Here is a 21,268-nt window from a genome sequence, read left to right on the forward strand (position 1 = left end):
GTGGGGGGGGGGAGTTGAGCCTTGAGATGACGACTGCGTCAAGTTTCCTCACAAACAAGTTGGGTTTGGATTCCCTTAAGCAACGGTGATGGGTTTCTGTATATGTCAATAGATTTATTGATTAGGATTGATCAGGTCAATTGATTTATTGGTTATGTATTGATGAGGTTACGTTGGGAACTGAAGTGGGATTGTATTGGGTTGGGGGTTGGGGGTAAAAATCCTTGTGACAATTGGGGCTCTCACTGCTAGGCCGATTACACCAATTGGTTCCCCCTTCATGTGAAGGCATAATAATAATAATAATAATAATAATATTAATAATAATAATAATAATAATAATAATAATAATAATAATAATAATAATAATAATAATAATAAGGTAAATTGGGAAAAAATCAACACAAGTTTTGTTTTAACCCAATAGGCGGTAACTCACATCATCCAACACTCAACAGAAGGACCACTTTGTCACTTAGCATCTTTGTTCAGTCGCCCGGCAACCGGAGGTGGGGGGGGGAGGTGGGCGGAGGGGGTAAGGGGTGGGGGGTAAGGACAGGGCCAGGACTTTGAAATAAATTTGGATTTGATGATCATTTCACTTTGACAACCAATCCAATGGCTCTTCTGAGTCCTGAATGGACCTGGTCTGACTTTCATGAAAGAACGAATGAACGAATGAATGATGATATTGATAAATAATTCATTAGAATAATCCCGTGACGATTACTCGAATGATTATTGTTATTATTACCTTCGCTCTGCCTCAGTTGAGCAAAATATACAGTCAAATTCACTTCACAATATATTCTGTGAAGCGCTTTGAGACGTCTTGAAGACAATTGGTCTTTAAACAGCCCCCACCCCCGCATTACGCGTCCCAAAGTTCAGCCTTTCCACCCTAATCCCTGGGTCAAACGCCCGGATTGTTATTGTCAAATTAAATTATTGTACCGTCTTCAACCCGCAGGAAGGACTTCCGTAGCTGAATAACTTTGTTCGCCCACAAATATACAGTCGATTCACTTTACAGTGTGTTCTGTGAAGCGCTTTGGGACGTCCTCCCAACGTGAAAAGCGCTGTATCAGATGCAAGGATTATTATTATTATTATTATTATTATTAACTTCCTCGTGTAAAATATATACGGCAGAGTTTGCCTCACGAGCGGGCGTCTGAGAAGTCCCCTTCCTCCAGCCCCTCACCCACATACGAAGGCTCGCTTGACATACATCTGGTCAAACGTGAGGTCCGAGTGTGTCCAGGCCTCTCCAATGGCCGTCGTGTTGGACAGTACGCTGGACCTTGGCCAGTCACCTCCCTGCAACACGGTTGGAGGCTGGAAGCTGATGCCCACCTTTTGGGAAGGATAGGAAAGGCCAATGGGAAGTTTCCAGCCGGTCAGACTCCAGCAGTGACCCCAACACACACTATGGGATCCCCCCACAAACCTCGTCTCATGGAATTATTACCCCCTGGAAAAACGATGTGCCAATCCACTAACAACCGGGGTGAGTGACCAAATTATAATTTTTTTCCGTTGCAAAACGTTGGGCAAGTTTCTTTACTCCACACCCACCCACCCGCCCACCCACCTCTGTTTGCCGAGCAGTAAGTAGGATCCCGGTTGTTAGTCGATGGACTTTCCGTAGGTAATAATCCGTCAAAAAAAAGAAATAATTTGGTCACTCAATCCATGACTGTTTGTGGGACAGAGATTTGAGACATCGTCTCCAAGACGTGGTAAGGAGCGATGTTCAATGCAAGGATTATTATTATTATGATTAAAGCAATGATAATAAAGTTGTCTTCAGCAACTGCACCCTCCCCGAAACTCTGGCACTCTCGCAAGGATAATCAAGGATTATTTACGCCTGATAATAATAATAATAATAATAATAATCCTCGCATTTGATATAGCGCTTTTCACGTCGGGAGGACGTCCCAAAGCGCTTCACAGAATATACTGTAAAGTGAATTGACTGTATATTTGTGGGCGAACGCGGCGGCCAATTGCGCACAGCAATGTCCCACAAACAGTCGTAGATTGAAAATGACCAATTTATTATTGTTTTTGGTTTTGGAGGGATTATTATTAGGCTCTGTGTGGAGTAAGGAAACTTGCCCGAGGTTTCGCCCTCTGCCTGGGATTGACCTCAGGTCTCTCGCTCGCAAAGCGAGTGCTCTAACCACTGAGCTACAGGACTCCGAGTCACGTCGTTGAGACGACTCAAAGCGATTCGCAGGAAGTATTGCAACGATGGATTCACCGGGAGATTTGTGAGTCAAACATTTGTAAGTATTTAAATAATTTTATATTGTATCGACAAAAATATTTTTGCTTGAAGCCCGAACACTAAGCCCTAACCCCGAATCTAACTCAAGCCCCCAAGTCCTATCCCTAACCCCTAACACGAACCATAACCCCTAACCCTAACACCTAACCCTAAATCTAACCCTAGCTGCCAATCCTATCCCTAACCCCTAACCCTAACCCTAACCCCTAACCCTAACACCTAACCCTAAATCTAACCCTAGCCGCCAATCCTATCCCTAACCCCGAACCCTAACCCCTAACCCTAAATCTAACCCTAGCCCCCAATCCTATCCCGAACCTCTAACCCTAACCCCTAACCCTAACCCTAGAACGAGAGGTGCTACAGCGCTGAGCCAGGTTGACACCGGGTGCAGCAAGAATTAGGGTGTCACGGATGAAGATTTTATGGGGTGAGGGTCTCCGCGATAGTGGGGTTCGGAATTAGTGTCAGCGTTGGGGGGAGGGGGTGGGGGGGGTGCGCTTGGATCAACCTCTCGGGTAACTAAGGGTTACCAGGTAAACAATAAACATCCACGTTCAGTTCCAAAGCATTTTCGTCGAAATTCCTAACAACAAAGACATTTGGAGTCCCACCAACAATGAGGAACGTGTGCACGTGAGATGTCTCAAAGACGCGACAAGGCGCCATATAATCATAGTAGTAATCCTTGCATTTGATACCGAGCCTTATCACGTCTCCGAGACATCTCAAAGCCCTTCACTGGATGCATTGTCAAGCGTAGTGACTGTGCATCTTGCGGGCGAAACGCGGCAGCCAATTGCGCCCAGCGACGTCCCCACAAACAGCCGTGGATTGCGGGACCATATTTTTAGTATCTTTTTGAAGAGATTATGACCCCCGGAAAAGAGATTCCCCCAATCGACTAATAAGCGGGTTCCTAATTACTGTTGGGTAACCAGAGGCGTTGTGCGCGTATGTGTGTGGAGTATGGAAACTTGGCCAATGTTTCGCCCCGACCGCCCGGGAATCGAACCCCAGTCTCTCGCCTGCGAGGCGAGGGCTCTAACCACTGAGCTTCAGGACTGCCCAGGACTTATACATCAAATGCAAGGATTGTTAATATTATTATTATTACGTATTCAAGCGCTCTGAGTCGCTATCTTGCGCGAGAGGCGCTACACCAGTCGTTATTTATAATCGCTTGCGAGGCGAGCACGCTAACCACTATGCCACGGGATTTAGGAGTTAGATAGCGGGGAGAGAGGGAGGGGGTCTTATCGATAAGTGGGGGGGGGGGGTCAGTGTTGGGAATTCTCTCTGGTTATTCCATTGACGGAGCTCGGCAGCCAGCAATCCACTTTGGAGCGCGGGTTATGTTCTGGTCTTCTGACAACAGAGAGGGTGGAATCCAGCGTCACAATGGGGAACCTGCGGAGGTTGTCAGGCTCTGGGTATAAATAGCGGCTTCAAACCCCACCCCGCCCACACACCCGTCGCAGAGGTAGACAGAAGGAAGGAAGAGAGAGAGAGACTCAAGACTCAAGACACCAAACTCAAGACTCAAGACTCAAGACACAAGACTCAAGACACAAGACTCAAGACTCAAGACTCAAGACTCAAGACTCAAGACTCAAGACTCAAGACTCAAGACTCAAGACTCAAGACACAAGACACAAGACTCAAGACACAGGACTCAAGACTCAAGACACAAGACTCAAGACTGAAGACTGAAGACTCAAGACTCAAGACTCAAGACTCAAGACTCAAGACTCAAGACTCAAGACTCAAGACTCAAGACTCAAGACTCAAGACTCAAGACTCAAGACTCAAGACACAAGACACAAGACTCAAGACTCAAGACACAAGACTCAAGACTCAAGACACAAGACACAAGACACAAGACACAAGACTCAAGACTCAAGACTCAAGACTCAAGACTCAAGACTCAAGACTCAAGACTCAACTCTCAAGACTCAACTCTCAAGACTCAACTCTCAAGACTCAAGACTCAAGACACAAGACACAAGACACAAGACACAAGGCACAAGGCACAAGACAGACGACATGGTGAGTCCTGGAGACAGGGCCAGACAGTGGTTCCTGGACTTGGGTCTTGGCTAAGGATTGTGGAGTCCTGTAGCTCAGTGGTTAGAGCACTCGCTTTGCAAGTGAGAGACCTGAGTTCAATTCCAGGCAGAGCGTGAAACCTCGGGCAAGTTTCCTTACGCCACACAGAGCCTAATAATAATCCCTCCAAAAAAACTAAACAATAATAAATTGGTCATTTTCGATCCAATTATTATGTAAATCTATCTGTATTATCTGCTTCAATGGCCACTCATGGAGAGTGAGTTCCGCACAGTGCTGCCCCTCTGTCTGAAGAAGTTCCTTCTGAATTCTCACTTCAATCCTCCGGTCACTATCTTATACTCGTGTTTCTCCGTGAAGTCTCGGTCACAAATAGGAACCACCTATTTGAACTGTAAGACCGTGTTGTATTGGTGTCACTTGTGGCACTGAAATAAGTCCTGTAGCTCAGGTGGAGACCTGTAGCTCAGTGGTTAGAGCACTCGCTTTGCAAGCGAGACACTTGGGTTCAATTCCAGGCAGAGGGCGAACCCTCGGGCAAGTTTCCTTACTCCACACAGAGCCTAATAATAATCCCTCCAAAACCCAAAACAATAATAAATTGGTCATTTTCAATCTACGACTGTCTGTGGGACATTGCTGTGCGCAATTGGCTGCCGCGTTCGCCCACAAATATACAGTCAAAGCGCTTTGGGACGTCTAGAAGAAACTTTGTGCAAATTTTGTTACTCCACACTCAGCAGTAAATAGAAACCCGGTTGTTAGTCAATTGGCGGATCACTTTTTCCAGGGGTAATAATTCCTTCCAAGTAATCATAATAATAATAAATTGGTCACTTCAATCCACGACTGTTTGTGGGGACGTCGCTGGGCGCAATTGGCCGCCGCGTTTCGCCCACAAAATACGCGGTCACAGTGACAGTGTATCCTGCTCTGAGACGTCTCAAAGACATGATAAGGCGCTGTGTCAAATGCAAGGATTATTATTATTAAGTGTATTCGCTCTCTCACTCTCTCTCTCTCTCTCTCTCTCTCTCAGCGTGAATGTATTTCTGTCCACCTTGGCCAGGCTGGTGTCCAGGTAGGCAACGCCTGCTGGGAGCTGTATTGCCTGGAGCATGGCATCCAACCAGACGGGCAGATGCCCAGCGACAAGACCATCGGGGGCGGAGATGATTCCTTCAACACCTTCTTCAGCGAGACGGGGGCCGGCAAACACGTTCCCCGGGCCGTGTTTGTGGACCTGGAGCCCACAGTGATCGGTAAGCAAGAGAAATTATGGTCGTGTAATTTTGGAATCCAGAACAAGGGGTGGGGGGCACCATCTTGATATTAGAGCCCCGGCCATTTTGGGGTGAAATCAGGAGGCAGTTTTTCAACCCAAGGGCCAATGGGAATCTGGAACTCAATGGGTGGATGGATGGGAAAATGCAGCCATAATCCTCAACCCAAAAAGGTCGTGGGTTTATGGCCGGATCCATTCACGTTGTCCAGACTGAGCCGGAGAGATGTTTGTTAGGTCAGGGGATCGAGGGATACCGGGCAAAGTTGGGGCAATTGGAGTTGAGGTCCAGATCAGGCAGGATGTGGGAGAATGGTAGAACAGCCTCAAGGGACTGAATGGCCTCCGCCTGTTCCTATGTTCAACGGTATTCCAGACTTTCCAGGTTGGAATACAGTCCTGATGCTCCTCAGACGTTCACAGAAATAACACTTTGCCTCTGTACTACTACGACTAATAATCCTTCCACTTGTTACGTAGCAACTGATGAAATGTTTTGAACAACACTTATAATTTAATACCCAATTCTTTATTGGCATATCAGTCATAATCTAATCGAATGGCAGAACAGGCTCGAGGGGCTGAATGGCATCTTCCTGTTCCTATGTTTCTATGTTTCAACAAATCGTTGCACCCAATAGACAACGATAATTCTGGGTTCGATGCACATTGCATTTTTAATCCATTTCACAACATGTCGTTGAGGTACAAAGGGAATGGGATAGAAATTTACAGCTGTCTGGACTCACCCTCTCCGCCCCTCTCCCCCCCACCGCATCCCCCCCCCCCGAACCCAGACGAAGTGCGGACCGGGACCTACCGGCAGCTCTTTCACCCCGAGCAACTCATCACCGGCAAAGAGGACGCCGCCAACAACTACGCCCGCGGCCACTGCTCCATCGGCAAAGAGATCGTGGACCTGGTGTTGGACCGGATCAGGAAGGTGGTGAGTATGAACGGGATTGTGGAGTCCCTGTAGCTCAGGGGTCAGACCCCCCCCCACGCACCCCACAGCCCCTGTAGCTCAGGGGTTAGACCCCTCGCCTCGCACCCCACAGCCCCTGTAGCTCAGGGGTTAGACCCCTCCCCTCGCACCCCACAGCCCCTGTAGCTCAGGGGTCAGACCCCCCCTCGCACCCCACAGCCCCTGTAGCTCAGGGGTTAGACCCCTCCCCTCGCACCCCACAGCCCCTGTAGCTCAGGGGTCAGACCCCCCCCTCGCACCCCACAGCCCCTGTAGCTCAGGGGTTAGACCCCTCGCCTCGCACCCCACAGCCCCTGTAGCTCAGGGGTTAGACCCCTCACCTCGCACCCCACAGCCCCTGTAGCTCAGGGGTTAGACCCCCCACCTCGCACCCCACAGCCCCTGTAGCTCAGGGGTCAGACCCCTCGCCTCGCACCCCACAGCCCCTGTAGCTTAGGGATTAGACCCCTCACCTCGCACCCCACAGCCCCTGTAGCTCAGGGGTTAGACCCCTCCCCTCGCACCCCACAGCCCCTGTAGCTCAGGGGTTAGACCCCTCGCCCCCCACCCCACAGCCCCTGTAGCTCAGGGGTTAGACCCCTCGCCTCGCACCCCACAGCCCCTGTAGCTCAGGGGTTAGACCCCTCGCCTCGCACCCCACAGCCCCTGTAGCTCAGGGGTTAGACCCCTCCCCTCGCACCCCACAGCCCCTGTAGCTCAGGGGTTAGACCCCTCGCCTCGCAAAACACAGGACCCGGGTTCAATTCCCGGGTGGGAAAGGAAAGGGCGAAACCTGAGGCAAGTTTCCTGACTCCCCCCACACACACACACGCACACGCACACAGACACAAGCACACACGCTTACCTCTGCTCACGTAGCCCGAGAAGAAAGTAGGGAACCCGGTTAGTCGATTGGCAGATCGCTTTTCCAGGTATAATACGTTCTTGCAAAAAAAAAGATAATAATAACTTATTATTATTTCAATGGCAAGGATGATTATGATAATTATTATTATTGTATCGACAGACAAACAACATTGCCTTTGGGCGAGACACACACACGCTCTCCTTACATGTTTGTTTGTGACCCACAGGCCGATCAGTGCACAGGGCTCCAGGGGTTCCTCTTGTTCCACAGTTTCGGAGGAGGAACGGGCTCCGGCTTTGCCTCCCTGTTGATGGAAAGACTCTCCGTCGACTACGGGAAGAAATCCAAGCTGGAGTTCGCCATCTACCCCGCGCCCCAGATCTCCACCGCCGTGGTCGAGCCCTACAACTCCGTCCTGGCCACCCACACCACCCTGGAGCACTCCGACTGCGCCTTCATGGTCGACAACGAGGCCATTTACGATGTGTGTCGGCGTAACCTTGACATCGAGCGACCAACGTACACCAACCTCAACCGCCTGATCGCGCAGATCGTGTCGTCCATCACGGCCTCGCTGCGGTTCGATGGGGCCCTGAACGTGGACCTGACGGAGTTCCAGACCAACCTGGTGCCCTATCCCCGCATCCACTTCCCGCTGGTTGTCTACGCCCCGGTTATCTCAGCCGAGAAGGCCTATCACGAGCAGCTGTCCGTGGCCGAGATCACCAACGCCTGCTTCGAGCCGGCAAACCAGATGGTGAAGTGTGACCCACGACGGGGCAAGTACATGGCCTGCTGCATGCTGTACCGAGGGGGACGTGGTGCCCAAGGACGTCAATGCCTCCATTGCCACCATCAAGACCAAACGTTCTATTGAGTTCGTTGACTGGTGCCCAACTGGCTTCAAGGTAACTTCACTGGCAAAATAGTTACTGAGCTGTTTGGACTGTCACATGGAGTTGCTTAGAAACATAGGACCTCTGTAGCTCAGGGGTTAGAGCCCTCGCCTCGCAAGCGAGAGGACTTGGGTTGGATTCCCGGGTAGGACAGGGCGAAACGTTGGGCAAATTTCCTTACTCCACACACACGCCTCTGCTTCCCGAGCGGTCAGTAGGAACCCGGTTGTTAGTGGATGAGGAATTCTTGGAGTCTTCAATCCTTGGAAAAGAGAGGTTGACTTCGCCAACACTTACGTGCATCAAATTGGCCTTTCACCTCATGATGGCGGGTTTCCGTGTGTGTCAGACACCCGGCTGATCCCAGTGATGGGTTTCCGTGTGTGTCAGACACCCGGCTGATCCCAGTGATGGGTTTCCGTGTGTGTCAGACACCCGGCTGATCCCAGTGATGGGTTTCCGTGTGTCTCAGACACCCGGGTGATCCCAGTGATGGGTTTCCGTGTGTGTCAGACACCCGGCTGATCCCAGTGATGGGTTTCCGTGTGTGTCAGACACCCGGCTGATCCCAGTGATGGGTTTCCGTGTGTGTCAGACACCCATCTGATCCCAAGGATGGGTTTCCGTGTGTGTCAGACACCCGGCTGATCCCAGTGATGGGTTTCCGTGTGTGTCAGACACCCGGGGGATCCCAGTGATGGGTTTCCGTGTGTGTTAGACACCCGGCTGATCCCAGTGATGGGTTTCCGTGTGTGTCAGACACCCGGCTGATCCCAGTGATGGGTTTCCATGTGTGTTAGACACCCGGGTGATCCCAGTGATGGGTTTCCGTGTGTGTCAGACACCCGGCTGGTCCCAGTGATGGGTTTCTGTGTGTGTCAGACACCCGGCTGATCCCAGTGATGGGTTTCCGTTGTTGGTCAGACACAGCGAGAGATCTGGGTTCAATTCTTGGCTGGGTAAAATGTTGGGTAAGTTTGCTTACTTACTCCACATACTAGACAGGCACTACACTTTATATCCTGTGAAGCGCTTTGAGACGTCTCAATTATGTGATAAGGCGCTGTATCAAATGCCAGGAATATTAGTATTTTATTATTGAGAACAATGGCTGGCAAGCGAAAATGTCAACGCCTCCATTGCCACCAATATTTGCCTCTCCTTTCCTTCCCAACAGGTGGGCATCAACTACCAACCACCAACCGTGGTGCCAGGGGGTGACCTGGCCAAGGTGCAGCGTGCCGTCTGCATGCTCAGCAACACGACGGCCATCGCAGAGGCCTGGGCCCGCCTGGACCTCAAGTTTGACAAGATGTACGCCAAGCGAGCCTTCGTCCACTGGTACGTGGGCGAGGGGCTGGAGGAAGGGGAGTTCTCGGACGCCCGAGAGGACCTGGCTTCTCTGGAGAAGGATTACGAGGAGGTTGGAGTTGATTCTGCAACTTTGGACAGGAGAGGAGAGGGGGAGGAGAAAGAGTAGAGGGGAGTAACTTATTTCTAAGAGAAATATACATGTATCGTAAGCTTGTCACTGTTTATTTTATCGTTGGTCTTCCATGCAATGTTTTTTTTTGACTAATAAATATATATTTTCAATTATTTTTGGTGGTTCTTTATTTTATGAGCGTGCATCGTAGAATCATCGAATCGTACAGCACAGAGGAAGGAGGCCATTCGTCCCATCGTGCCTGTGGTGACGGCTGTTTGGAAGAGCTACCAACTAGTCCCCACTCCCCCCGCTCTTTCCCCATATCCTTGCAATTTTTTTCCTCTTCAAGTCCCCTATCCAATTCCCTTTGGAAAGTTCCTCTCGAATCGGACCGTAACAACTCTCTGTTAAAAAAAAAAGAGATGTCTCCTCACAAAATACTGAGAGGCGAAGGTGAGACAACTCGCGACCCGGGTGAGACACTTCACCCACGTTGAACTGAAGACATTCCTGCCTTTGCCAATCTCAGTCAGCGCAGAGAAAGTCCCAATAATTCCGACAATCTTTGCAGGATTATCCCAAAGGATTATTAATCGGTCTAATAATTTAACGAATCATCCTTATTCCAAGGGAATCAGGAAAGACGAGGTATATCCAGGGGTCAAAAGACCCATCGGCCGGCCGGTTGTTAAAGTGAAACGGTTGAGAAATGATCGCTAAATCCACATTTATTTTAAAGTCCTGCCCCCTGCCCCAACCCCAACCGCCCCCCCACCCAACCCCCGCCCCCCACTTCCACGTTGCTGGGCGACTGAACAAAGATGCTAAGTGACAAAGTGGTCCTTGTTGTTGAGTGTTGGATGATGTAAGTTACCAACTATTGGGTTAAAACCAGGCTTGCGTCGTTTTCCCCCCCCCCCCCCCCCCCAATTTACCCACTATTCCCCCCAACCCACTGCCTGTCCAACGTGACTTCGGTTCCCAACGCAACTTCGCTCAAGGGCGTCATCAATAAATCAAATGGCCGCGTTCGTTCTGCGTCACTGAATCAGTTGACGCGACAATAATTGTCCGTGCGACAGACACGGCGCCTCACCGCGTCTTCGAGAGGTCTCAAAGCGCTTCATGAGACGGACTGTGACGCGAATTAACTGTACATTGCGGGCGAAACGCGGCGGCCAATTGCGCACAGCAACGTCCCACAAACGCTCGTGGATTGAGTGACCGAATTATTACTATTTTTGGGGGGGAGATGGGATTACTAACCCTGGAAAAGCCATCCGCAAATCGACTTAACTTATCGCTAGGTAAACACAGGGTGTGCGTGTGCGCGCGGAGCGGCGTCAGGAAACCTGCCCGACGTTCGTTTCACCCCGACCCGCCCGGGAATCGAACCCAGGTTCCTCTCTCTCCCGCTTGCGAGGCGAGAGCTCGAACCGCCGCGCCGCAGGACTCCCTCCGGCGCGGAACGATTCGGTCACTCGACCCACCACGCACGGCGCGTGGGGCAAAGGTTTCGCCCTCGAGACATACGTACGTACGCTTTACGGTGCGTTCCGCGAGGCGCTTGGAGACGTCTCGCTGACGTCGATCGGAGGCAAGAATTATTATTATTATTATTATTATTATTTATTAGGATTCATTTGGAAATTGTGCCCATTAATAAATGGATCAGCCGGGATGAGGAACCCTGGAAACCTCTGGGAAAGGTCTGAGGTGACCAAGTGTGCCGACAACCCAAGGGATGATGAGGCCAATTGGGACCTCTTGTCCCTCAGTGAGAAACATGTCCCGAGTCAGTCACTTTGTGACAAATGTTTGTCCATTTGTTCCTGGAGTCTCCGGGCAACCGCATCTGTGATGGTTTCAGGAGATGCGGTGAAAGTGGGGCTATAAATAGGGGGTTCCGACACCCCCTAAACCCTCAGGTTCCTTTGCATCCAGGAGGTCGCAAAGCCCAGGAGATCCAAGCGAGGAGATGGTGAGTGAGAGAGGGAGAGAGGATGAGCGTCGGAGAGGAGTAGAGAGTGAGAGATGGGAAGAGGAAGAGACAGGAGAGAGGATGGGGCGCTGGTGGGAAGCGGAGGTCCGCGTTCAACCGGGGCGGCCGCCTTCAACCGGGGCCACCGCGTACAACCGGGGCGGCCGCCATCAATCGGGGCGGCCGCGTTCAACCGGGGCGGCCGCCTTCAACCGGGGCCACCGCCTTCAACCGGGGCCGCCGCCTTCAACCGGGGCGGCCGCCTTCAATCGGGGCCGCCGCCTTCAATCGGGGCGGCCGCCTTCAACCGGGGCGGCCGCCTTCAACCGGGGCGGCCGCGTACAACCGGGGCCGCCGCGTTCAATCGGGGCCGCCGCGTTCAACCGGGGCGGCCGCGTACAACCGGGGCGGCCGCGTTCAATCGGGGCCACCGCGTTCAACCGGGGCGGCCGCGTTCAATCGCTAAGTTGGTAGATATGTATTGAATATATATATATACACATAGGTAGATATCAGGACATCTTGGTCACCTGTATATAATAATAATAATAATAGTAATAATAATAATAGTAATAATAATAAGAGTAATAATAATAAGAGTAATAATAATAAGAGTAATAATAATAAGAGTAATAGTAATTTTGGTCACAGTGTATAATAATAATAATCATTTTGGTCACACTGTATAATAATAATAATCATAATTTTGATCACCTTATATTAAAAATAATAATCATTTTGTCACGTCAATCCCACGACCGCTTGTGGCGGGGACATCGCTGTTGCGTTTCGCCCCCACACAAGACAGTCACTACACTTTACAGCACATCCTGTACATGGAAGAGGTGAGACGCGAGCATTATTAGATCGTGTTGTTGTTGCGCTACGTCTAAATAGGATTACGCATATCAAATGGGGATTATTATTATTATATTATTGTTAATATTATCCTATATATAAAATATACCGATTGGATAGTTTAAAAAAAAGTGTAGTGACTGTGCGTTTTGTATGTTAACCCAACACAATGCCCTCTCTCTCTCTCGGTGTGATATTTCGCTCCCCCCTCGCTCTCTCTCTCTCTGTGTGTGCTGTTTCGCTCCCCCCCCCCCCCACCCGCCCCACCCTCTCTCCCTCCCTCTCTCTCTCCCCCCCCCCCCCCCCAGCGCGAGTGTTTGTCCATCCACGTTGGCCAGGCCGGTGTCCAGATTGGCAACGCCTGCTGGGAGCTGTATTGCCTGGAGCATGGCATCCAACCCGACGGGCAGATGCCCAGCGACAAGACCATCGGGGGCGGAGACGATTCCTTCAACACCTTCTTCAGCGAGACGGGGGCCGGCAAACACGTTCCCCGGGCCGTGTTTATAGACCTGGAGCCCACGGTGATCGGTAAGAGGCAGCGGCGACGGAGGAGGAGGAGTGGGGGGGAGAGTGGGGGGTCGCGAGTGAGAGCCGGGGGGGCTATCGTGAGCGTTGGCTACGGCTCGGGGAGTCCTGTGGCCCGGTGGTCGGACCACTCGCCCTCACCCGATTCCTGGGCGGGACGGAGGGCGAAATGTTGGGCAAGTTTTCCTTACTCCACGCACACGCACACACACACGCGCACGCGCACACGCACACGCCTCTGTTGACCTAGCAGTACGTCGATTGGTGGATGGCTTTTCCGGGGGTAATGAATCCCTCCAAAACCACCCCCCCACCCAATTTGGGCAGTCAATCCACGACTGTTTGTGGCACACAATTGGCTGCCGTGTTTCGCCCCCAAAACGGACAGTCACTACACTTTACGGTACATCCCGTCAGCAAGACTCAATAGTTACTCATGGCTTCCATGGTTTGGACCCAATCCACTCAGGACCTCAATAGACGTAGCTGCGATGTTTCATCTGGGATGTGAGGTGTCTAACTTTGGCCTCTCCCCCCCCCCACCGCACCCCCCCCCCCCCGAACCCAGACGAAGTGCGGACCGGGACCTACCGGCAGCTCTTTCACCCCGAGCAACTCATCACCGGCAAAGAGGACGCCGCCAACAACTACGCCCGCGGCCACTGCTCCATCGGCAAAGAGATCGTGGACCTGGTGTTGGACCGGATCAGGAAGCTGGTAGGGATTTTTTTTGGAGGGTGGGGTCAGCCGGGCGTCTGACACACACGGACAGCCGTCACCGTGACCGGCTGGGCGTCTGACACAGACGGAAACCCGTCACCGTGACCGTCCGGGTGTCTGACACGGACGGAAATCCGTCACCGTGACCGGCCGGGCGTCTGACACACACGGACAGCCGTCACCGTGACCGGCCGGGTGTCTGACACACACGGAAACCCCTCACCGTGACCGGCCGGGTGTCTGACACGGACGGAAACCCGTCACCGTGACCGGCCGGGTGTCTGACACGGACGGAAACCTTTCACCGTGACCGGTCGGGTGTCTGACACGGACGGAAACCCGTCACCGTGACCGGCCGGGCGTCTGACACACACGGAAACCCGTCACCGTGACCGGCCGGGTGTCTGACACGGACGGAAACCCGTCACCGCGACCGGCCGGGTGTCTGACACACACACACGGAAACCCACCACAGTTTTGCGTCCCAAGGCCAGTGGGAATCTCTGTCCGTCTCCCCCAAAAGGCTGCGGGGTTATGGCCGGATCCATTCACACTGTCCAGACTGAGCCGGAGAGATGTTTGTTGGGTCAGGAGATCAAGGGATACCGGGCAAATGGAGTTGAGGTCCGGATCAGGCAGGATGTGGGAGAATGGAAGAACAGCCTCAAGGGACTGAATGGCCTCCGCCTGTTCCTATGTTCAATGGTATTCCAAGACTTTCCAGGTTGGAATACAGTCCGATGCTCCTCAGACGTTCACAGAAATAATACTTTTGCCTCTGTAACCATAATAGTAATAATCCTTACACTTGTTATAGCACCTTATGAAATGTATTGAACGACGCTTATAATTTGAGGCCCAATTCTTTTTTGCCCGCAGGCGGACCTCTGCACAGGGCTCCAGGGGTTCCTCATTTTCCACAGTTTCGGAGGAGGAACGGGCTCCGGCTTTGCCTCCCTGCTGATGGAAAGGCTCTCCGTCGACTACGGGAAGAAATCCAAGCTGGAGTTCGCCGTTTACCCCGCGCCCCAGATCTCCACCGCCGTGGTCGAGCCCTACAACTTCCTGACCACCCACACCACCCTGGAGCACTCCGACTGCGCCTTCATGGTCGACAACGAGGCCATTTACGACCTGTGCGCCAACAAGCTCGGGGTGGAGCGCCCGACCTACACCAACCTCAACCGCCTGATCGCGCAGATCGTGTCGTCCATCACGGCCTCGCTGCGGTTCGATGGGGCCCTGAACGTGGACCTGACGGAGTTCCAGACCAACCTGGTGCCCTATCCCCGCATCCACTTCCCGCTGGCGGCCTTCGCCCCCATTGTTTCGAAGGAGGGATCCTACGCCCACTTCCCGGTGCCGAGATCACCGAAGCCTGCTTCGACCTGGCCTACCAGATGGTGAAGTGTGACTCGAGACGGGGCAAGTACATGGCCTGTTGCTTGCTGTACCGAGGGGACGTGGTGGCCAACAAGATCACCGACACCATCGCCAAGATGAAGGTCAAACACACGGTGAAGTTTGTGGACTGGTGCCCGACCGGATTCAAGGTAACTCGGCGGTTAAGAACCCTCGCCTCGCAAGCGAGAGGACCCGGGTTCGGTTCCCGGGCAAGTCAGGTCAGGGCGAAACGTTGGGCGAGTTTCCTTACCCCCCCACACACTCACACACACTCACACACACACACACACACACAGCGCGCCTGTGTCCCCGGCAGTCAGTAGGAACCCGCTTGTCAGGCGATTGAGGGATCACTTTTCGGGGGTAATAATCCCTTCAAAACAATAATAATTCGGTCACTTCGACCCCCGGCTGTTTGTGGGGACGTCGCTGGGGCGCGATCGGCTGCCGCCATTGGCCCCCGAAACACACAGTCACTACACTCGACCGACAGTGTGTCCTGTGAAGCACTTTGAGACGTCTCATTCATCACATCCAGGTTCGATTACCCTCATTCCCTGTTTGACCCTCAACAGTCCTTTGTCACCCATATCCGTCCCATGACCTTCTATGCCTTTCCCCCACCACCGCCACATCGCCTGGTTCCCTCACCGTCTCAACCCTCATCCCCCCATTAATCACATCCACGTTCGACTACACTAACTCCCTCCTCGTTGGTCTCCTCTCCCCCCAACTCCTCCCTCCATATGCTGCGGATCATCCAGAGCTAACTCTGCAGCCCGTGTCCTCTCCCGGGCCGGGCTCCGCACCCCAACACCATCCTCCATCCTCCCCCCGACTCCACTGTCTCCCCATCACACACAGGATACAGCTCAAGATCCTGGTCCTCACCTTGAAAGCCCTCCATGGCCTCGCTCCCCCCCCCACCACCGTGGGCCACCCCGACCTCTGTGTCCTTCCAACCCCACGTGAACCCTCCCGCTTGCTTCATGCCCACGACCTCCATGGACAATAATAGTCCTTCCAATGTGACCCGGCTCCTTATCACGTCGTCGAGACGTCTCAAAGCGCGTCACGGGATACACTGCAAAGCGTAGTGACTGCGTGTTTTGTGGGTATTTGGGGGACTTACCGAAGACGACATCTGCGCGAGGTGCAAAGGGCTTACGCTCTCGTTCCCGCAGGTTGGCATCAATTACCGGCCCCCGACTGTGGTGCCAGGGGGCGACCTGGGCAAGGTGAAGCGAGCCGTGTGCATGCTCGCCAACACCACGGCCATCGTGGAGGCCTGGGGCCGCCTCAACGTCAAGTTCGACAAGATGTACAGGAAGAGAGCCTTCGTCCACTGGTACGTGAGCGAGGGGCTGGAGGAAGGGGAGTTTGCGGAGGCTCGGGAGGACCTGGCGTCTCTCGAGCAGGATTACAAAGAGATTGCCATCGATACCGCCGAACTGGATAAAAAGTCGTTCAATGAGGAATAACGAGGGCACCGGAAAAAAAAACAAAAAGTCGCTCGTTCGTGGTGTCTTTTCTTCGCCCGTATATTGCGAGATGTGCACTGAATAGAATAAATATATTTAGAGTTCGGACGCGGACTGCAAATATGTGCGACGTCCTCTACCCCTATCCCGTTAGCTCCAGGGGTTAGACCCCTCACCTCGCCCAAGGTCCGACCTTAGGCAAGTTTCCTTACATACAGTCTCACAGACACAAACACACGCAGACACACGCACAGACACATACATGTTTATCCAGCAGTAAGTAGGAACCCAGCAGCCTGTTGCGCACAGCAGTGTCCCCGCAAACGGTCGTTGATTGCTCGACCAAATTATTACTTTTCTTAAGGGATTATTACCTGTGGAAAAGCGATCCGCCAATCGCCTAAGAACCGGGTTCCCACAGGTAAACAGAGGCCTGTGGAGTAAACGCTAATAATAATCCTGGCATTTGATACAGCGCCTCATCATCATAATAATAATAATAATAATAATAATAATCCTGGCATTTGATATAGCGCTTTTCACGTCGGGAGGACGTCCCAAAGCGCTTCACAGAACACACTGTAAAGTGAATTGACTGTATATTTGTGGGCGAACGCGGCAGCCAATGGCACACAGCAATGTCCCACAAACAGTCGTGGATTGAAAATGACCAATTTATTATTGTTTCGGTTTTTTTTGGAGGGATTATTATTAGGCCCTGTGTGGGGTAAGGAAACTTGCCCGAGGTTTCGCCCTCTGCCTGGAATTGAACTCAGGTCTCTCACTTGAACCACTGAGCTACAGGACTCCCCATCATGTCTCAAAGAGCTTCACAGGACACACTGTAAAGCATTATTATTATATATCACAGGCTGAGAGTGTGGACACCGATGGTGGGGTGGGGAGCACGAGGGACAAACTGGCTGAAGCCAGTCCGAGCGGAGACAGCGGTTAGTGGAGTGGGGGGGGAGGGGGGCATGGGGTATGGTTTCAAAATTGGGTTGGGGTCTCAGTATTGGGGGGGTCAGTATTGGGGGGAATCAGTATTGGGGGAGGTATCAGTATTGGGGGGATCAGTATTGGGGGAGGTGTCAGTATTGGGGGAGAGGTCAGTATTGGGGAGTGGGTTCGGTATTGGGGAAGGGGTCAGTATGGTGGGGTGGGGTCGTCATTGGATAGGGGTCAGTATTGGGGGTAGGGATCAGTATTTGGGGTGGGGTCAGTATTGGGAGAGATGTAAGTATTGGGGGAAGGGTCAGTATTGGAGGGTGGGGGTCAGTATTGGGGAGGGGTCAGTATTGGGGGAAGGGGTCAGTATTGGAGGGTGGGGGTCAATATTGGGGAGGGGTCAGCATTGGTGAGGGGGTCAGTATTGGGGAGGGGTCAGTATTGGGGAGGGGGTCAGTATTGGGGAGGGGTCAGTATTGGGGAAAGGGGTCAGTATTGGAGGGTGGGAGTCAATATTGGGGAGGGATCAGTATTGGGGAGGGGTCAGTATTGGGGGTAGGAGTCAGTATTGGGGGTAGGAGTCAGTATTGGAGGGTGGGGGTCAGTATTGGGGAGGGGTCAGTATTGGGGGGAGGGGTCAGTATTGGGGGAAGGGGTCAGTATTGGAGGGGTCAGTATTGGGGAGGGGGTCAGTATTGGGGAAGGGGTCAGTATTGGGGGTAGGAGTCAGTATTGGGGGGGAAGGGGTCAGTATTGGGGGTAGGAGTCAGTATTGGGGGAAGGGGTCAGTATTGGGGGTAGGAATCAGTATTGGGGGGGAAGGGGTCAATATTGGGGGTAGGAGTCAGTATTGGAGGGTAGGGGGTCAGTATTGGGGAGGGGTCAGTATTGGGGGTAGGAGTCAGTATTGGGGGGGAAGGGGTCAGTATTGGGGTAGGAGTCAGTATTGGGGGGAAGGGGTCAGTATTGGGGGTGGGGTCAGTATTGGGGGTAGGAATCAGTATTGGGGGGGAAGGGGTCAGTATTGGGGCGAGGAGTCAGTATTGGGGTTTGAGGGGATGGGATGGTACCTCAATGCAGGACTTCCGGGTTGGGTTGCGTCGTCCTGGCAACCAGGAGGCGTGTTTCCAATGGACCAATGAGCGTTGGGCTTTATTTGAACCTCGCGTTGGCGGGTGGATTTGAACCATTCTCTCTGGAGACACAGACGAAGCAAGATGGTGAGTGATGGGGAGGGAGGGAGGATTCAATGAGGGAGGGAATGACTGTGTGAGGGAGTGAATGAGGGAGGGGCGGGTGGTGAGGAATTGAGGGAGGGTGGGAGTGAGTGAGGGAGAGAGCCCCTCAGCCAAGGGTTGGTGCAGTTGGGTTGTGTGGGCACCCAGGAACCTGGGGAGGAGGTATGAGGTGGAAGGATAGTCTAGTGTGGGGTCAATGGCTGTCCGGGTCTGGGGTCTTGGGGAGCCCAGGTGTTGGGGTCTTGGGGAGCCCAAGTGTTGGGGTCTTGAGGAGCCCAGGTGTTGGGGTCTTGGGGTAGGAGGTGAACCCAATGCCAAAAGTTGAAGGGAATGCATTCAGGACCTCTGGGCTTGGCAGGAGAAGGGGTCAGGTCCCTGGGAGGGACACAGAGAGTCGGGTGGTGGAAGTTGGGTTGTGTTGATACCCAAATATCTGGGGGTTGGTGTGGTTGGGTTGTGTTGATACCCAGGTATCTGGGGGTTGGTGTGGTTGGGTTGTGTTGATACCCAGGTATCTGGGGGTTGGTGTGGTTGGGTTGTGTTGATACCCAGGTATCTGGGGGTTGTGTGGTTGGGTTGTGTTGATACCCAGGTATCTGGGGGTTGGTGTGGTTGGGTTGTGTTGATACCCAGGTATCTGGGGTTGGGTGTGTTGGGTTGGGTGTGATACCCAGGTATCTGGGGGTTGGTGTGGTTGGGTTGGGTTGATACCCAGGCATCTGGGGGTTGGTGGGGTTGGGTTGATACCAGGTATCTGGGGGTTGGTTGGTTGGGTTTGTGTTGATACCCAGGTATCTGGGGGTTGGTGTGGTTGGGTTGTGTTGATACCCAGGTATGGGGGTTGGTGTGGTTGGGTTGATACCAGGTATCTGGGGGTTGGTGTGGTTGGGTTTGTGTTGATACCCAGGTATCTGGGGGTTGGTTGGGGTTGGGTTGTGTTGATACCCAGGTATCTGGGGGTTGGTGTGGTTGAGTTGTGTTGATACCCAAATATCTGGGGGTTGGTGTGGTTGGGTTGGGTTGTGTTGAATGTATCTGGGGTTGGTGTGGTTGGGTTGGGTTGATACCCAGGTATCTGGGGGTTGGTGTGGTTGGGTTGTGTTGATACCCAGGTATCTGGGGTTGGTGTGGTTGGGTTGGGTTGATACCCAGGCATCTGAGGGTTGGTGTGGTTGGGGTTTGTTTGATACCCAGTATCTGGGGGTTGGTGGTGGTTGGGTTGTGTTGATACCCAGGTATCTGGTTGGTGTGGTTGGGTTGTGTTGATACCCAGGTATCTGGGGGTTGGTGTGGTTGGGTTGTGTTGATACCCAGGTATCTGGGGGTTGGTGTGGTTGGGTTGTGTTGATACCCAGGTATCTGGGGGTTGGTGTGGTTGGGTTGTGTGGCCGCCTGTGAAGGGTTGGACACACCGAGATCTTGGGTTGGGTCGCCTGTGGACAGGCAGGGATCTTACTGTTGGGTTTTGTGTGCGTGTTGATACCCAGGTACATGTATGTGTATGTCTGTGTGTGTTGATGCCCAGGTATATGTGTGTGTGTGTGTCTGTGATTGTGTGTGGAGAGAGGGGGGTGCAGAGAGGAGGGGGAGGGGGCAAGCAGAGGTATTGAGAGAGGGGGAGAGACGGGGCAAGGCAGAGGGAGGGCAAGGCGGAGGGTTTGAGGGAGGGCACGAGAGAGGGGGCAAGGCAGAGGGATTGGGGAGAGAGTCACTACACTTTACAGTGAAACCCGTGAAACGCTTTGAGACGTCAATGATTATTGCAGTTGCCATGTTCATCTGCTCTGATATAATTGGTCAATCCTTCCTCCCCCCCCCCTCTCTCTCACTCTCTCGGTGTGCTATTTTGCTCCCCCGCCCCACCCCTCTCTCCCTCTCTCTCTCTCTTCCCCCCCCCCCAGCGCGAGTGTATCTCCATCCATGTTGGCCAGGCCGGTGTCCAGATTGGCAACGCCTGCTGGGAGCTGTATTGCCTGGAGCATGGCATCCAACCCGACGGGCAGATGCCCAGCGACAAGACCATCGGGGGCGGAGATGATTCCTTCAACACCTTCTTCAGCGAGACGGGGGCCGGCAAACACGTTCCCCGGGCCGTGTTTTTGGACCTGGAGCCCACGGTGATCGGTAACAGCAACAACACTACACTGACATGGTGCCTTTCGTGTCGGGAGGACATCCCAAGGCAGAGAGCGGGGGGGGGGGGGGGGGGGGGCAAGGCGGAGGGTTTGAGGGAGAGCAAGAGAGAGGGGGCAAGGCAGAGGGATTGAGGGAGAGAGGAGGGGGGGCAAGGCGGAGGGTTTGAGGG

The 21,268-nt window shown here is 53.0% G+C and overlaps 1 protein-coding gene and 2 pseudogenes across 1 annotated transcript; 2 read left to right on the top strand and 1 right to left on the bottom strand.

The window, feature by feature from the left end:
• Window positions 1–5,492: 5,492 nt before the first annotated feature.
• Window positions 5,493–9,856, top strand: LOC103172121 (annotated as a pseudogene).
• A 3,101-nt stretch (window positions 9,857–12,957) lies between these two features.
• On the top strand, window positions 12,958–16,777 carry LOC103174221 (annotated as a pseudogene).
• A 2,368-nt stretch (window positions 16,778–19,145) lies between these two features.
• Window positions 19,146–20,456, bottom strand: LOC121852541 (extensin-like). Its single transcript, XM_042346515.1, has one exon. The coding sequence runs from the start codon at window positions 20,454–20,456 to the stop codon at window positions 19,146–19,148; it is 1,311 nt and encodes a 436-aa protein (XP_042202449.1).
• Between the last annotated feature and the right edge of the window lie 812 nt (window positions 20,457–21,268).

The sequence above is a fragment of the Callorhinchus milii genome, unplaced genomic scaffold (genome assembly GCF_018977255.1).
Source record: "Callorhinchus milii isolate IMCB2004 unplaced genomic scaffold, IMCB_Cmil_1.0 Scaffold924, whole genome shotgun sequence".
NCBI classification, from domain to species: Eukaryota; Metazoa; Chordata; class Chondrichthyes; order Chimaeriformes; family Callorhinchidae; genus Callorhinchus; species Callorhinchus milii.

Bases quoted from the DNA above. Each gene is read 5' to 3' on its own strand.
- LOC121852541 (XM_042346515.1), bottom strand. From the start codon at position 20,456: ATGTACCTGGGTATCAACACGCACACAAAACCCAACAGTAAGATCCCT.